Source organism: Mesocricetus auratus, unplaced genomic scaffold, assembly GCF_017639785.1.
Source record: "Mesocricetus auratus isolate SY011 unplaced genomic scaffold, BCM_Maur_2.0 Super-Scaffold_100676, whole genome shotgun sequence".
Classification (NCBI taxonomy): Eukaryota; Metazoa; Chordata; class Mammalia; order Rodentia; family Cricetidae; genus Mesocricetus; species Mesocricetus auratus.
Genome location: NW_024429266.1, coordinates 113,243,669 through 113,259,830, shown reverse-complemented (window position 1 = coordinate 113,259,830; position 16,162 = coordinate 113,243,669). Strand labels below are relative to the sequence as shown.

Below are 16,162 nucleotides of genomic sequence, written 5' to 3'. Positions count from 1 at the left end.
CAGTTTTTCAACAGATGTTAGCTTCCTCATACTTTATTTCTTCCCACAGAAATTCACAAAACTTAGAACTTCAGAAAGCAAATACCTATTTAGATTTTCAAGTTGAAATCCTTTTTCCTATAAAGAGTTAATTAGCCATGAAATTAGATATTTGTGATTTCACACAACAAATGCATTGATAATGTTAGAATATGGAATCACCTAGTTTAGAAATTCAAAACATTCTTAATGTCTTTACAGCTGATGTTTCTCAACTGGGAACATTTTGAAATTACAAGTTACAATTATCTAAAGGGAAGAGTGTGCCTCAAGGTCAATTAGGGAGATCACATGTGGTTGTGTGTTTATATTCAGGTGTAGATGCTGACCGCTGGGAGAGGGACTTGCTTGTGAGAGCCTTGATACTTGGAGCATTTCTCCCTTGTCCTGAGATTGTTAGTGCTGCTGTTATTCCCACTGGGAGGGACCAAGTATATGCTTTCTTGGAACTTGGGAGTGTCCCAGGAAACAAAACTTTTGTGCTAAACTTCATATTTTTCTAGGGAAAATTGGTCACCCCACACACCAATACCCCAGAACCCTTCTGCCAATATCCACCACATCTGCTGGGGCCATTTGTGAAAACCCTGCTCTGCCAAAGCCAGTTTCTCTTGCTGCAGTGCTGGGAGGCTCACTGGGCAGTCACCAGGGGTTCCACCTGGGAGGCAGCTTTGTGAAGTCTGTGTGGAGAAGAGAAGAGAAAAGAAGAGGAGAGGAGAGGAGAGGAGAGACGAGAAGAGAAGAGGAGAGGAGAGGAGGGGAGAGACGAGAAGAGAAGAGGAGAGGAGAGGAGAGGAGAGGAGAGGAGAGGAGAGAAGAGGAGAGGAGAGGAGAGAAGAGAAGAGAAGAGAAGAGAAGAGAAGAGAAGAGAAGAGAAGAGAAGAGAAGAGAAGAGAGGTGACTCCTCTCCCACACTTCATCACCTATGTCCTGGGCAGAATACCCTATCACAACAGAAAACCTTTCACAAGCCTGGGATGGACCAGTGGGATGGCTTGGGAAGTAAAGGCCGAACTGCTGCCAACACCAGTGACTTGAGCTCAGTCTTAGAACTCACATGGTAGAAGAAAAGTGACGCCTGCAAGTTGTCCTTTGATTTCTACATATGTGAGTGTATGTGAGCATACCTGTGTACACACACACACACACACACACACACAGAGAGAGAGAGAGAGACAGAGACAGAGACAGAGACAGAGACAGAGAGACAGAGAGAGATGATACTTTAGCTTTAAGTACTCAACTCATCTCACTTTGTTGCCCAAAACAAGACCTTTGTTTTTAGGGTGTGGGTAGACTACTGGCAGCAAGAGATGATCAGATGCCATCCTCTCTCTCTCTTCCATGGTCCTTCTTCTCTCATCTCACTTCACATGTATATTCTCTCAGACAATAGGAGCTCGTCCTGAGAATGAATGGCCAACCCTCACCTCCCTACGTTGTGAGGTTAGAGTCCTGGTTAGGGCTCGCAGAGATACTTGTAAGGCTTGCTTCTATGAGTTAGTGTAGTTAATAATGATCTTGACATTCCTCAAATTAAAGATTAATGTGAACAGCTGCCAAACACCAAATCCAATTCACCCAACACTCCCTACCCCTCACACCCATAGCCTCTTGCTTTGTGCTTCTTTTTAAACATCTGCCGTGATCTGTCTTGTACATATCACTTAAGTATGTGTCTATCTTCTTTATAAATTGGTAGGTATTTAAGTGTGGGGGGACCATCTCCCTTACATTTGTGTCCCTCCTACAACCTGTGAGAGTACTGGCCAATGAGTGTTTCCAAAACTGATAACATCCTTGGGACTCGAGAAATGCAGAGATCACAGAGTCCCATTTTAACCTGGTCAATACTCTACTCTGTCAGGAGATGACTACATGGTGTATGCTCGTCTGGCACTGTCTACTCTTGCATTAAATTACATAGACCAGCTCATTTAGTAGTTAGCTCCAGTTTAGAAGACTTGGCAGTGATACAAAGGATTTGTGTATTAGAATAAATAAAAATCCAATTATCCCAGGTGATCTTTAATTGAAAAATCATTTGAATGATGCTGTTCTCTCACAGAAAGCCTTTGTGGGGTGGTCAGCCAAGCCTGGCATGTGTTCTGGCCTCACTGTGATCATATTGATTTCATGCTGAATGAGCCCTCACTGAGCATCTACTGTGTCGGGGAAGAAGATGAGTGTCTGTACACACAGAACGATGTTCCCTTAATGCACAGCATTCAGTTTTGCAGCATGAGAATAAGCTTAACTTAATAGCTATTGCTTAGCACAATAAAAAAATGAGCCTGGATGACACATAGGATTAATTGTAAGTTATTCCACTTTAATTTTTAAAAGGAAAGGTTTCTGTGTGATGTCTCACTGTGCTAATTGTTCTAATAAGCAGAAGAAAAGGCAATAATTTTAGTTGTGACAGTATCATAATCCTCCTGCCCAGAACTATGATAGAGGAATATTCCCCTGAAATGCCTCACTTAAAGCACTGTTTTTCTTTTATGATAATAGAAAGAGTGTTTTTTAGTTGTGATGGCATTGTGTTTGACTCTAGTGGTCTCCTGGAGGAATAAGGAACTCTTTTCTATTGTGTACATGGGAATAAAAAACTATACATGCTTAATGTTTGTGCATTAGAAAAAAAGAGGAGGAATAATTATCTGCCAACATACTCACTTTCCTGGCATCAGTGATCCGTACAGAAGCTTTGCATGGCTGCATCTTGGAGCAAGTACATCGATATCTTTATTTCACTGATGAAACACTGGTCCCAAACCAGGACTGATTTCCTCCCCCACCCTTTTTATATGTTCCTTTATCACGATCTAAGACAGAGGGAAACTGGAAGATGGTAAGGCCTCTAATGCCTTGCAAAAGAAATAAAGAGTGCCTACTTTCCTGCACTAGGAAGTGGAACTAACCATCCATTTATTCTATGAACTTCTCAGATAATATCAAGGTTCATTTCTGAATGAGAAATCCAGCTCTGAGCTGGCTGAAGAGAGAATATCGGCAGAGGGCCCTAGTGTTGGAAAGTCAATGCCTGAGGAAAATAAGTAGGTTATGGTGTGGGACTTGGTTAGTCAACTTAATAGAAGGAGCCTCTGACCATATCCATGGAGATCAATTTGGTTATGTCCCCTGTGGCTGGTGTCCTTCTCTGGATGGGATCCTGACCTATACAAATAGAGAAAAAGAAGTGGGCACATTCTTCCTGACTGTGGACTCTACATGACCAGCTGCAGCCTTGACTTCTCCACCAGGATGGACTGTACTTTGAGTTGTAAGTTAAAAATAAACCTTTTCTCCCATAAGTTGCTTCTGAAGATGTATTGGAATCGCAGCAATCAGAGAAGAAACTATGTCTTCCTTTTTATTCGGTGTGGCATTGCTGTTGTCTTGGAAGCTTCAGCTCACCTTTAACCTGCCCTAAGAAGTCTGTCTGGCCTCCTGTGTTCTCCCCAACCTCAGGTGGGTACCCTTCCCCGCTCTAATAAACCCAGGTGCCCAATCCTGCTAGAAGGGAGGAGCTTTCTCTGCCCCTGATTTATTCAGTGTCAGGTAGATGATCTAGTACCTTTAAGCCTACTCTGAAGATGGTCAGCAGTCTGAAAATGTTTTGAAATGCAGTTTTCAATTATTAAAGTTTGCCATCTTTATATGCCAGTGGCCATGTCAGAGGAGCAACAGGTAGTAATTGAAGTTCAAGGTGTCAGCCCAGCAGGAGGAAACTCTCCGCTGGGTCAATCTTGTTTAAACAAGGCTACTAGACTACAGACCCTGAAATGTCTTTTGCTTCTGCTGTACCTTTACATGTTTGGTACTGAAGTATCTCTCTGGTATCTAGCATGGTGTAAGTGCATGAGGGGAGACCCCCATTGCCTGTAATGTAGTGTGTTTATCTCATGATCACATCCCATTCTGCTGGGCATTTTTTTTATGTGGATTGTCAAGAAGGTGACCCCTCCCTAAGCTGTACTGTCTAATTGATAATAATAATAATGATAGCTTATACAGAGTTTTAATGAATAAAAATAAATATAAGGACATGTTTCACAGCTAAGGCCTATGGATTCTACTTAAGGAGCTGCTTTAGATCACAGCTTAGGTTAATGATTAAGGGAAACATTTGAATCCAGGAGCCAGGCTCTAATTCTCTTAATGCTGAAAGGATGCAGTTGTGGGTTTTGGTGTACACCATTAGCTGAAACAAAGCTTCCAAAAAAACTTCAGGTTAGGCCAGGTGCCCTGCTAATGGTTTTAAGATAAATAACACCAGAGAATAATTTAAATTCACAAGGACACATAGCTGAGCTTTCTAATTCATTAGGCTAGGGTCAAAAATAGAAAACAGCCTGATTATTGCTAGACTTCCTTTCTAGGTCTAGCTGATAACCAAAGGTAATGATTAATTCCTTACACCCATTCCTAACCTCAACTTTCTGATACAAGAAACTACTGATGAATGGGTATGCACCCTGAGGATTCAAAGTTCAACAGACTGACTGTATTTTATGTATAAATTCTTTATAAGATTATCTTCCAAGTTAGACAATTAAGTGATTGACTCTTTTTTTGTAACCACAATTTGCAGCCTGTCAACAAAAGAGTTGGGTGAGAAAAATGCCCCTTGCTTGCTCATGATCTAGATGTCTTATATGTGGGTTGTTGGGATGACTCTGTTTTTAATCATGTAATGAAAAGCATGTTCTTACTGATAATCATTCACTTGAGAAATGGAATGCAACCCCTTTGTGATTCTGTATTGTCTGAAAGATTCTGTTGGGTATATAATCTGTAGAAAAACATGAAAAGATGGAGAATGGAGAATAAAGAAAGAAACCATCAAGAGGGTGTGTGAATGTCTTTTCCCCTAACCCCCTCAGATAGAAAAGTCCAGAATATGCTGATGCTGTGGATTTTCCCTATGAGCCCTGTGCTGCCTGGAGGCTAGCCCCCAAGGTGGTGATAATTATATATCATAAAATCAATTCTTGTTCACTAGGGATTGATGACCCAACTCATCAAAACAGCATCCCAAACTACCCTACTTCTATTACTCACTTTTAACTTAACTTGAATATTGATCCCTGGGAATTATTATCGCCATCTCATGAGTGAGAACTCAGAAGTCCTATGACCTCGAAAGTCAGAGAGTGTGACAAGCCATTGGACTGGACCACAGAGGTCAGGGAATGGCAAGGTTCATTTTCTTTCTAGTAAGATGTGATGAAGGGCTGGGTATGAATGAAGCAAGGGCTATGTGATGATTAGGTTCGGTGGGACAAGAAGTTGACATTTGCCATTAAAATAAAGTTCCTGGATTATCTTTCAGTGGCTCATGCACATTATTTCTTTTTTATTTACCTTGTGACACATTCTCAGCATATCTGTGTTGCCAGATGGCTTTGAGTCAACTCTCTTTACATAATACTGACTTCAGTAAACAAAATTCCAAAATGCAATCGGTTAGTACCAAACACTCATGTTATACGACGGCAAATCGTGACTTCATCAACCTTTAAAGAATTTTAAAAACAACTTCCTTGTGTATGGGTATTTAAAGGAAAAAAGAAAAATAATGGGGAACAGTACAATTTTTATCAAGGGGCCTTGTAAATAGCATCACTGGCTTCACTGGCTGGGGAAATGTGAAAATTATTTATGTACAGAAAATACTGTTTGTACTAGAATATTCCCAAAGTCATAACAGACAGTCTTATGTCATATGTCACACATTCTAGTCATTGAAGGATCAATTGGACAGTAACTCTATAGGGACATCATGGTCAATTATTTTTTATATGTACCTTCTATATTGGCAAAATGACAAAAATCACCTAAAAATGTTTGTTTGTTTTCTTTGTATTTGTTTCTTTCATTAAACGTCATTACTGTGGGATGAGGAAGGCCCATTTTCTTTTATTAAGAGTACATTTAAGAATTGAATAATATTAATTTTAAACTAAGTCCATGCAAATCATTGCTTGAAGGAGGAAGCTGAATGACGTTTTAGCTAAGTTAATTAGCATGCCCAAATTGTGTGAGGTGATCATCCTGCCCAGTGTGATTCTTACTCATATTCAAAGAGTGACCTCATTTCATGCATAAACTTTAGCTGTTTGATGGGATGTGCTAGCCACCAGCAACATATGCCTAGTAAAATGAATTTAAATTACTTGGAATGGAAAACTCCACCCCTTATTTACATTAGTCTCTTCAGGTGTTCAGTCAGCCACTCATAGACGGATATGAGACATTTTCACAAAGTTTCGAGACAAATTCTTCCAAGGACAACATAGTCATTTACTCTTCATGGCCATTGCTTTAATATTGGTTAAAAAAAAAAAAACCACTGAGTTTGTTACTTAAAACTAAGTATAATTTAATAAATAACCCAATTCTTTCTATTGTGGCATCAAATTAGTCACTAAAGAGAATACACTTTTGAATGCATGATGCTTTATTTAAACACACATATATACAACGACAAGAAGGGAAATGGTGCAGAATCCAGCCCGGTGGCTGCATGCATCGGTGGGACAGGCAGACTGGTATCACAGGATGAGACGAGATGTGGGTGGAAAATAGGAAAAGTCGGGAGAGTGAGTTTCATTTCCCATCACCACATGGAAGGGTCTTCAAGCCTGCAAAACACAAGAAGCAAATCACGGGAGAGCAACTGCCCAGCTCCTCAGAGTCTTGCGAGAGTGAGACACTCGGTCCCGAGCTGCACGGTAATCAGAAGCTATTGTGAAGCCTCCTGTTGGCACTGTAAATGAGAAGCCACATACAACAGCAGCAGATTGAAGACCCAGTTCATCAGCTTTTGCCCATGGGAACTGGAGTCTCTCAGAGAGTACTTAGAAAGCTCTGTACATATCAAAGGAGATGAGGGACTCCACCATATTTTTGAAGATCAAAACTACAGGAATCACATGAAACTATAACAAGGAAGCTAGTGTTATTCAACTCTAAGTATGTTTCTGTTGTTCTCCAGCAAGCCTTTTTTTTATGTAGTGAGATGCTATTTATTAGGCTATAAAGGGCCCCTTTTAATAAAACAGCATTCACAGGCAACTCCAAGGCTATCAACTTTTGTCTCCTTCTAATTGCACATGATTGAGTCTGTCAGTCAGGGTGCAATTAACTTTATTTCCTGCACTAACTGTGTTATTTTAGTCTACAAAACAAAACAGGCAGCAGAGTTCTAAGTAGGTCTGGATCATTATTTCCAAATCCTAAGTATACATAGCCTACCCTAAACTTTTGCTGTGGCAAATATCCCATGCATATCAATGGGACACAAAAAGACACTTATTGTTCAGGATCAAAAACAACTCATATGAATTTCCCACTATTTCCTTGCATTCACTGGTTAAAGTCTAGGTTGATGCTTCCAGGGACAGAAGCAATAAACTTTATTCCAGTTCAAATGATTGTGTACCTCAGAGAAACCATCTGGCTGGTTGTTTCATAAGAGAATTTAAAGATCATTGAGGGAGGGTGGGTGGTCCTGCTGTCACCGTGGGTTCTCCAAGGAGAATCTTCATGAAGAGTCATACTCCAGGCATACACATTGAGCAAGCATGCTAGTGACCTCTTCTGGGGAACATGGTTTCTGATGGTGTAGAGTTCTGGGTAACAGGGGAGCCACCTAGCTACTGGGGATGCATATGAGTGGTGTGCTGAGATCTTACAGGAGGGCAAGGCCAGCAGAGCAGGTTAGGGTTATGACAGTAGAGGTAGATTCTGCATCCTTTGGCAATACCCCTTTCTGGTCCAGAAGGCACCTGCCTAGCCCCTGGTGAACCCTTAGATTTGGGCAGATACCTGTCTCAAGACATATGCATACTCCAAGAAAGTTCTAGGCTACAGATAATCACCCAAGGATACTACATTACCCAACAGTGATCCTTTCAATAAAATGTATCACTACATCAAACCAAAATACGTCCAAAAGTAGCTAGAAGCACCTTACTTATCTCCAGTTTGGGGTAAAGCCAGGAATGGCAGAGTCAAACACATGAGGGACACAGCCTCTGGGACATTTGGAAATGCCACCTAGTGTAAAAAAAAAGCTGGATTTCCCAGCCCAAATGGGTGCTTCATCATTTCAGTTTAGTGCTGTGGACTTGCTCTGTGCTCCCTAACTCTAATAAAGCATGATGTTTGTAGATTATGATTTCAAGTTAAAAGTCACTCACATTTGGAAAGGAGCACCAATAACATTCGTCAGAAAATAATGTACCCTGGAAGTTGAGATTTGCCAGTGAATGTGTGAAATTCTATATGATTTCTGTATGATTTTCCAACCCATCTCCGTGCCAATCCCTCTTCTCTGAAATTCCTGTATCCTAACGTTCACATGGACTCTCAACTTTCCCCCAGCTCACCACCCCTGACATCTTAAGCTCTGTAGTAAAGTCTCCATCCCAAGCCTTGTCTTACCTTGTTCTGGGGACGTTTTCTGTGCTTTCTCTCATTAAGAGGTCTGAAATCAGTGTCTCAGGGCTAGATCTCTTGCCATATCTGGAACAATAAAATAAATCACAGTTTCATAAGGTAAGCTTAGGGAAGCCATAGAGACCATGAGGAGAGAGCAAGTGAGTGTCCCACTAAACTCAGACGTTACTTCTAGCTGTCCATTTGCTCATAAGTACTCTCAGGATATCATGTCATCAGCAACTTTGTCATGACAATATATGCATACACATGTACACTTATGCTAATGCATATACATAAATATACAAGCTGGCAAGAAGGAGAAGTGCTTGCCATACCCACGCAAGCCTGATGATTGGAGTTCAATCCCCAGAACCCAAATAGAGGAAGCACCTCTGGAGAATTACCTTCTGCCTTCCATGTGCAGGTGTCTGCATGCATACACCAACACAAATTTTCTCTCTGTCTCTCTCATCCCAAGCAATAAACAAATAGATTTTAAAAGCCATATATATATTTAATTTTCTGAAGTACTTTATAAATATTTTATTTATGAAATTATGCCATAATTAAAGCATTTACTTCCTTTTTCTCCCTACAAACCCTCCCATGTACCCCTTCCCCAGATTTTCTGTAATTGTTATTACATGTATGTGTGTGGGGGGAGGTATATTCCTAAATATATAAATACAACTATAAAAACACAAGGTGCTAAGCTTATATAATGTTCCTTGTATGTAAGAAAGATAATTTTTTACAACTTTATGAAATTAGAAACTACTGAAACATGATATGAAAATGTTTTCATTATCAGTTGATTGGATACAGTTCTCATGATTCACAACAGTTTACATCTTAACAAGAAGATAATATGACATCACAGAGACAGTCCTGGTGGGGGAAACACCTAGAATAATGAGGCTTAAAGCACACCTGCGTCTTTGAATCTATCTGCACATTTGTAAAACTGAAATCAAGTCACAAACCCTGGTTAAATCAGTGTCTGTGGAGAAGTAACGTGAAGCAATGCACTGGAGACACAGCGATGCACAGATGTCAGTGACCGCTGCCTGGGTGCATCGGCCCTTACATCTCCACCCCTACATCTCCACCCCTACATCTCCACCCTTACCTCTCCACCCCTACATCTCCACCCTTACCTCTCCACCCCTACATCTCCACCCCTACATCTCCACCCCTACATCTCCACCCCTACATCATCTCCACCCTTACCTCTCCACCCATACATCTCCACCCCTACATCTCCACCCCTACATCATCTCCACCCTTACCTCTCCACCCTTACATCTCCACCCTTACCTCTCCACCCCTACATCTCCACCCCTACATCTCCACCCCTACATCATCTCCACCCTTACCTCTCCACCCTTACATCTCCACCCCTACCTCTCCACCCTTACCTCTCCACCCTTACATCTCCACCCTTACCTCTCCACCCCTACCTCTCCACCCCTACATCTCCACCCTTACCTCTCCACCCTTACCTCTCCACCCCTACATCTCCACCCTTACCTCTCCACCCCTACATCTCCACCCCTACATCTCCACCCTTACATCTCCACCCTTACATCTCCACCCCTACATCATCTCCACCCTTACCTCTCCACCCTTACATCTCCACCCCTACCTATCCACCCTTACCTCTCCACCCTTACATCTCCACCCCTACATCATCTCCACCCTTACCTCTCCACCCTTACATCTCCACCCTTACCTCTCCACCCTTACCTCTCCACCCTTACATCTCCACCCCTACATCATCTCCACCCTTACCTCTCCACCCTTACATCTCCACCCTTACCTCTCCACCCCTACATCTCCACCCCTACATCTCCACCCCTACATCATCTCCACCCTTACCTCTCCACCCTTACATCTCCACCCCTACCTCTCCACCCTTACCTCTCCACCCTTACATCTCCACCCTTACCTCTCCACCCCTACCTCTCCACCCCTACATCTCCACCCTTACCTCTCCACCCTTACCTCTCCACCCCTACATCTCCACCCTTACCTCTCCACCCCTACATCTCCACCCCTACATCTCCACCCTTACATCTCCACCCTTACATCTCCACCCTTACATCTCCACCCCTACATCATCTCCACCCTTACATCTCCATCTCCATCCTTACATCTCCATCTCCATCCTTACTGCATCATCACCACAGCTGTCCTCACAGCTCCATCACCACAGCTAGATTACATCTCCACCATCACGGCTCCACCCTTACAGCTCCCAACACACCCTGACCTTACATTCGCCCCATCTGTTGGAGACACTAATGCCTTCCCTGAGGCATGAAGAAGTCCTACTGGCCCACAAAAAAAAACTTATTTCTGTGGGTCATTATCCCGTGCCTTTAGTAGGATATGGTAAGGGCAATATATGAATGTGAGGTGACATTTATCTGTAAGGGTAAAACAGATTACCTGCTTCAGAAAACTGCTAAAGGGTTTGACAAGTTGATACCAAATTACATGACTTTCCTCTTTCTTAGAAAAGGCAGGGGACACCAGCAACCAGTCCATTTCCAAACGAACGCTTTGCCTGACCTGGATCGATTAACAAATAGGTAGAACAGCTGGACAAAGCTGACAGATGTTGTTCTAAGTGCTGACCCAGCACAACTAAATCTTACTGCTTCTTTGCTGGAACTCAAAGGAAGTAAAAGCAAAACAACTCTCTTCCTCTCCCCTGTTCTCCGTTCCTCACCACCCAACTCTTTCTCCCATCATTTGTTAAAATGCACTCCACCCCGAGATTAGCCTGGAGGTGGTGGCGGCTGGCACTCGGTTTTCCTGCCCTTCAGTTGATCTTGCTAATCTTCACACTTTGGGCAGCCAACCTGAATTCATTCACCATGCTCCAGTGAGTGAAAGGGCTGGTGCCCTTTCCCCCATTTTCCCATCAAAACTCTACCACTGTTGTGGCAGCTTCTGTCTGGACACAGACTTGCAGGGTGGCCAGACTCAGGGCTCTTTCTTCTCTAATTAATTCTGGATTTTTAGTTGTCTCTGCAACAAGCAATCTTCTAAAGATTTCTTTCTAAGGCAAAGTTTCTCAAACATAGCCTTGCATCAAACTCACCCGGGCTGCCTTTGACGACACTAGAAAGCCCTGATCCCACCTCAGAGGGCTTGATTTAGTTGGTGGGAGTACAGGTCAAGTCATTCCATTTTAAAGTTCTCCATGTGGTTGTCAAGACGGAGAAACACCAATCTAGGGATACATTTCTCCACCTCTGCAGCAGTAACACTTGTGGACAGAGGATTCTTTACTGGGGTGGGGAGATGGGCTGGGCATCCTGAGATGTCCAACAGCATCCCTGTCAGGCCCACACTAGGTACCAGTAGCACTCAATTCTGGTTGTGCCAACCAAACTATGTCTCCCAACATTGCCCAACGTCCTAGGGAGTATAAAATCCCAACCCCCGCCCCCAAGCTGGAAACCACTGTTTCTAGAAACCATATAAACAAGATGTGATAGATCTGTAGACTAGCATAAGAAATCCGGCCTGCAGAAGCAATGAATCAGCAGCATGTGCAGCAACAGGAAAACAGCTACAAACAGGGCTGGCGAGAGGAAGGAAGAGAATAATTACAGATAAAACAGTCACAAATGAGGACACGGTAAATAGCAAAGGTGGGACTCTGCTCGGGAATCTTTGGTGGGACGTCAAGTCAAGGAGTGCACAAAGGTGCTTCTAGTGGTTTCTAGGGAGTGTAGCATATTACCAAGATGATAGAGGAAACTGCCTTAGGGACCAGCTCATTCCCATTAAAGATGATTCTCTTTCCAGACAGGCAAGCCCCTCTCCTTATTTCTTCTCTTAAAGATAGTAGAAATTACATGGAATGTGATGGTGTTGCCTCAGCTAAGGAAACTTAGTAGAGGGTTCCAATCCCATAACTCTAAGACAGCTTTCTTGAAATGTACTTAGTTTTATGATCTATAATGTGAAGATAGTTAAACTCACTTCAAAGTTTTGAGAAAGACTGATGGAGATGACTGGGAAAACACGAAATGAGATCATTGTATACAGAGTGGCAAAGCTATGTAGCAGCAATATTTTCAAAAATATTAGTTCTATATGTTGTTTCTAAATAAACTGTTTTTAGAAAACATGGTATCATTTCAACTGGACATTCTTTTTCTTTGAGCTGTATGGAATACAAAAAGTTGAAGCCATTGACTTTCAAAATTATCAGATTTCCAAAGATTATGAGCCAGTATTACTTGTGACTCTGTATACATTGAGATTGTTTACCCCAGAAGGCCTTTGGAATGTCACATACCTTTCTGATGAAATTAAGAGTAGGCAACTGTTTTAGAAGCATAGCCCCCTTTTGTATCCCATCTTACAATCTACTGGGTGGTGAACAATTTGACCTCCCTCTGGTAATGTATCACACATAATTGAAACATGCTAAGTGTAGAACATTAGTGCTTCCGGAGGGCTTGCCCATACAGTTCTTTGAGGTTCTCAGTAATTAAAATGCATTGTTAAGTGATTCAGAACTAGGATTCACTGATTTTGCAAACAGTCCCATATTGTCTTTAAAGCAGCTTGGATTTGATTTGTTTTGCCTGACTTTGATGCTGAGAAAAATAACAAGGCTCTTCTCTTTGACTTTCTAGGCATTAAAGACAAAGTTCACCATCTCTTGGGTCCCAGGCAGTCAGAGATGTATCCACTAGGATTACTAATGCAAAGGCTTTTGCTTTGTTTTGCTTCTTCTTAATAAGGCAAAAATCCAAGCACTTTTTTTTGTCAGAACTCAGTTGCTATAAAACAGGAAAAGCCAGATTTTAAAGACTATCTAGGAATTCTGACATGTGGGGTTGAGATGTGTCTGTTTGGTTTTTGTCCAAATGCTGCCACTCAGTTTGCCCTGGGCAGGTTGGAAGGTCTCATCATCTTTTTGACAGCTGCATCCTTGGTGTTCTGGGTGATGATTGTTTACTCTAGGTCAGATTCCCTCGTCTCCCTATGCTACTAACCACCTGCTAGATAGGCCCCCAATTAATGTAAAGGGAAAAAAAAGTCAGGAGAGGTGGGTGGGACACAGACCCACAGAGGCACTAAATCTTGGGCTCAGGACTTGGAGAGGAACTGTAGTAACAAAGAGAAAGTACTCAGTTTGGGTAGTGTGTATCCTGCTCATACATTTATCTAGAACTGAATTTATGACTGATCCTGTCCTACCCTGAGACAGAATGAGGAAAAAAAGATATCGTCCCCCATCTCCAAAGCCCCTCCTCCCCCATGGCACAGTTGCTCCGGAGCTCCAGATACCCTCCATAGGATGCACACACCTCTGCCTGGTGATCAGATTGATGTAGTGTCGTAGAGCCGAGTAGTATCTGGCCATGTCCTCCGCTGGTGCATCCTCGCCAGGATTGTCAGGCTTGGAGGGGTATCCCTCAGCCAGCACACCCAGACACACGAGCAGGGACAGAGCGAGGGTCAGTCCATACAGCCCCATTCGCTTGCTACCTAGCATCTGTGGGTACAAAAGGCTCAGATTTGGGGATGCTGAGGATGCTTGCCCGTGTCCCAATTCCCGTTACCACTCTCGATCTTCATCTGTTGCCATCCCATAGACCCCAGAAAGAAGCCCTGATTTGAGTGGACCACCTGCCCTGACCCAGCCCCTCCACTCTGCCCCCATATTCCATGAAACTTCCCCCCAAGTGGCCTGGTGAGAGTCAGAGAGTCAGAGGACGGAGGTCCTCTAGTTTAGGTGTTTTATAGAACAGAATTTGAGTTCTGCCCTCTAGTTTCAAGAATGGCCACATTTCTCCTCTTGTTCCTAAACCACCTTTGGAGGAGGAAACTTTCTTCTGGGTCACTTTTGATCTGTTTGGCTACAGGCACTGTGGCAGTTAGATCCCCAAGGTGTGGCAACAGGGCCTGGAAAGGGGGCTCATAGGCTCAGTTGGAATCCTGGAGGTGACAAGGACTAAGGGCTCCTGACACCAGGGACTGTACTTGGGAAACCTCCCTCTGGGCGCACGCCATCTGGGTTCCTGGCTGCACTCCTCCCCACCTCCCCCGCCACACAAATAACGCCCTGATGGGATAGGGGCCCCCATGTCCCCCACACCCTCAAAAGGTAACAGAGACGGAAGCGGGACACCCAGCCAGGGGAGCCCCGGGGAAGGGGGCAGGTGGACAGAGGGGCCAGAGTTGGCAAGTGGAATTTAGCCGCCAACAAGGACTGGGGGTGAAGCTGGCAGAGCCGGCTCAGAGGACCGACAGCGGGGCAAGTTCAAGGAGAGCCGGTGCTCCCGTCCCAGCGGGTCCTGGCACTCACCTTGGCGGGCTGGCTGGCGTCTCCCTGCGGCGGGTGCTCTGCTGTGGTCGCCTCGGTGAGGGATGAGAGCCACCGATGGGATGCTAAGAGCCAGTCGCCACCGGCTTTTATGGAGCGCCCTCGCCGCGGCAGGAGGGGCCTCGGGGCAGTCACGCCCGGGTGACTCCCACCGCCACTTCCCGCCCCCACCAGCGGGGGAGGAGGCTGGAGCCGCAGACGCTCAAGTGGCTGGCGTCTGTAGCCACCCACACTCCAACTCTCGGCGGCCCGCTCCGCCGGGAAAAAGGAGCAGCCAAGAGCGAGGATCCCTTGGAGCCCGCTCTCTCGCCTTCTTCCCGTCGAGTCCCGCCAGAGACAGGCGCAGCGGGGACCGCTCTCGGTCGCCTGTCAAGGGAATGGCCAGCCCTCTGTGCGCTGGTCTGTAGGCACCAGAATTCTGTACTCGGGGGAGCATCTCTGGGGAAGGAGGCAGCCGAGCAAGGTTTGAGGTTTTCCCGCTCCCGGAGCAAGTGGCAGCCAGCGGAGCCCGGAGTCCCGCGCTGCAGGGTCTCCCAAAGGCTTCCGTGAACTTGCTTGCCCTGTCTCTCCAAAAGGTGGACCTTCCCCCAGTACTCTCCCCAAGCTGAGAACCAGACAGGGTCATGGCCAGAAACTCCCCAGAGGCCACCACTGGATGCCCGCAGTCCAGGGGGCGGTGGCAGGTCCACAGCTACCGCGGAAAGTGGAGGCAGTTCGAGGAGAAGCCCCAGTTCAGCCCCCACGCCCCTGCCTGCTAGTCTTGTGAAGTCCAGAGTATACTCTGGTAATGTCTGAATAAGTACATGCTTTCGGATCGAAATGAACCAGATTAAAAGACCAACATCAGTGTGCTCATCGCGTTAAACCTGTTGAATAAATACAAACGATACTGAAATGACTCTTACAAGATGGGCATTTTACAAGGTAGGCTTGAGTTTGTGTCCCCTGGAAGTTTGAATCTAAGTAAAAGGGTACGTTGCTAAAACGGAGTTTATGCGTTATTTTAAAGCTAAAAGAAATGATTTAGTTCAAGTGCCATTTTGTGGGTTGTTTAAACAGTGCTAGATTAACTATCAATGAGAGAGAGAGAGAGAGAGAGAGAGAGAGAGAGAGAGAGAGAGAGAGAGAGAGAGAGAGAGAGAGAGAGAGAGAGAGAGAGAGAGAGAGAGAGAGAGAGAGAGAGAGAGAGAGAGAGAGAGAGAACAAATAACTTCGAACACCAGCGTCCCTGGCTGCTAGACAGCTGCACTTTTCATGTTTCAGGAGCCAGCACCATGGCCATAAACTCGGGCTGTCAGGGCTGCTTGTGAGTGT

The 16,162-nt window shown here is 44.4% G+C and overlaps 1 protein-coding gene across 1 annotated transcript; it reads right to left on the bottom strand.

Moving 5' to 3' along the window:
* Positions 1 to 6,487: 6,487 nt before the first annotated feature.
* Positions 6,488 to 14,987, bottom strand: Npy (neuropeptide Y). The gene is made up of 4 exons (XM_005087185.4): positions 14,831 to 14,987; positions 13,830 to 14,017; positions 8,494 to 8,574; positions 6,488 to 6,689 (listed from the first exon to the last, which is right to left on the bottom strand). Exons 2-4 carry the CDS (start codon positions 14,015 to 14,017, stop codon positions 6,665 to 6,667), a joined length of 294 nt encoding a protein of 97 aa, XP_005087242.1. The 5' UTR covers positions 14,831 to 14,987; the 3' UTR covers positions 6,488 to 6,664.
* Between the last annotated feature and the right edge of the window lie 1,175 nt (positions 14,988 to 16,162).

Coding starts and splice junctions, on each gene's coding strand:
- Npy (XM_005087185.4), bottom strand. CDS start 14,017: ATGCTAGGTAGCAAGCGAATGGGGCTGTATGGACTGACCCTCGCTCTG. Junction 8,575..13,829: donor AATCTGATCACCAGGCAGAG/GTGTGTGCATCC, acceptor TTATTGTTCCAG/ATATGGCAAGAGATCTAGCC. Junction 6,690..8,493: donor GAAAACGTCCCCAGAACAAG/GTAAGACAAGGC, acceptor TGTGTTTTGCAG/GCTTGAAGACCCTTCCATGT.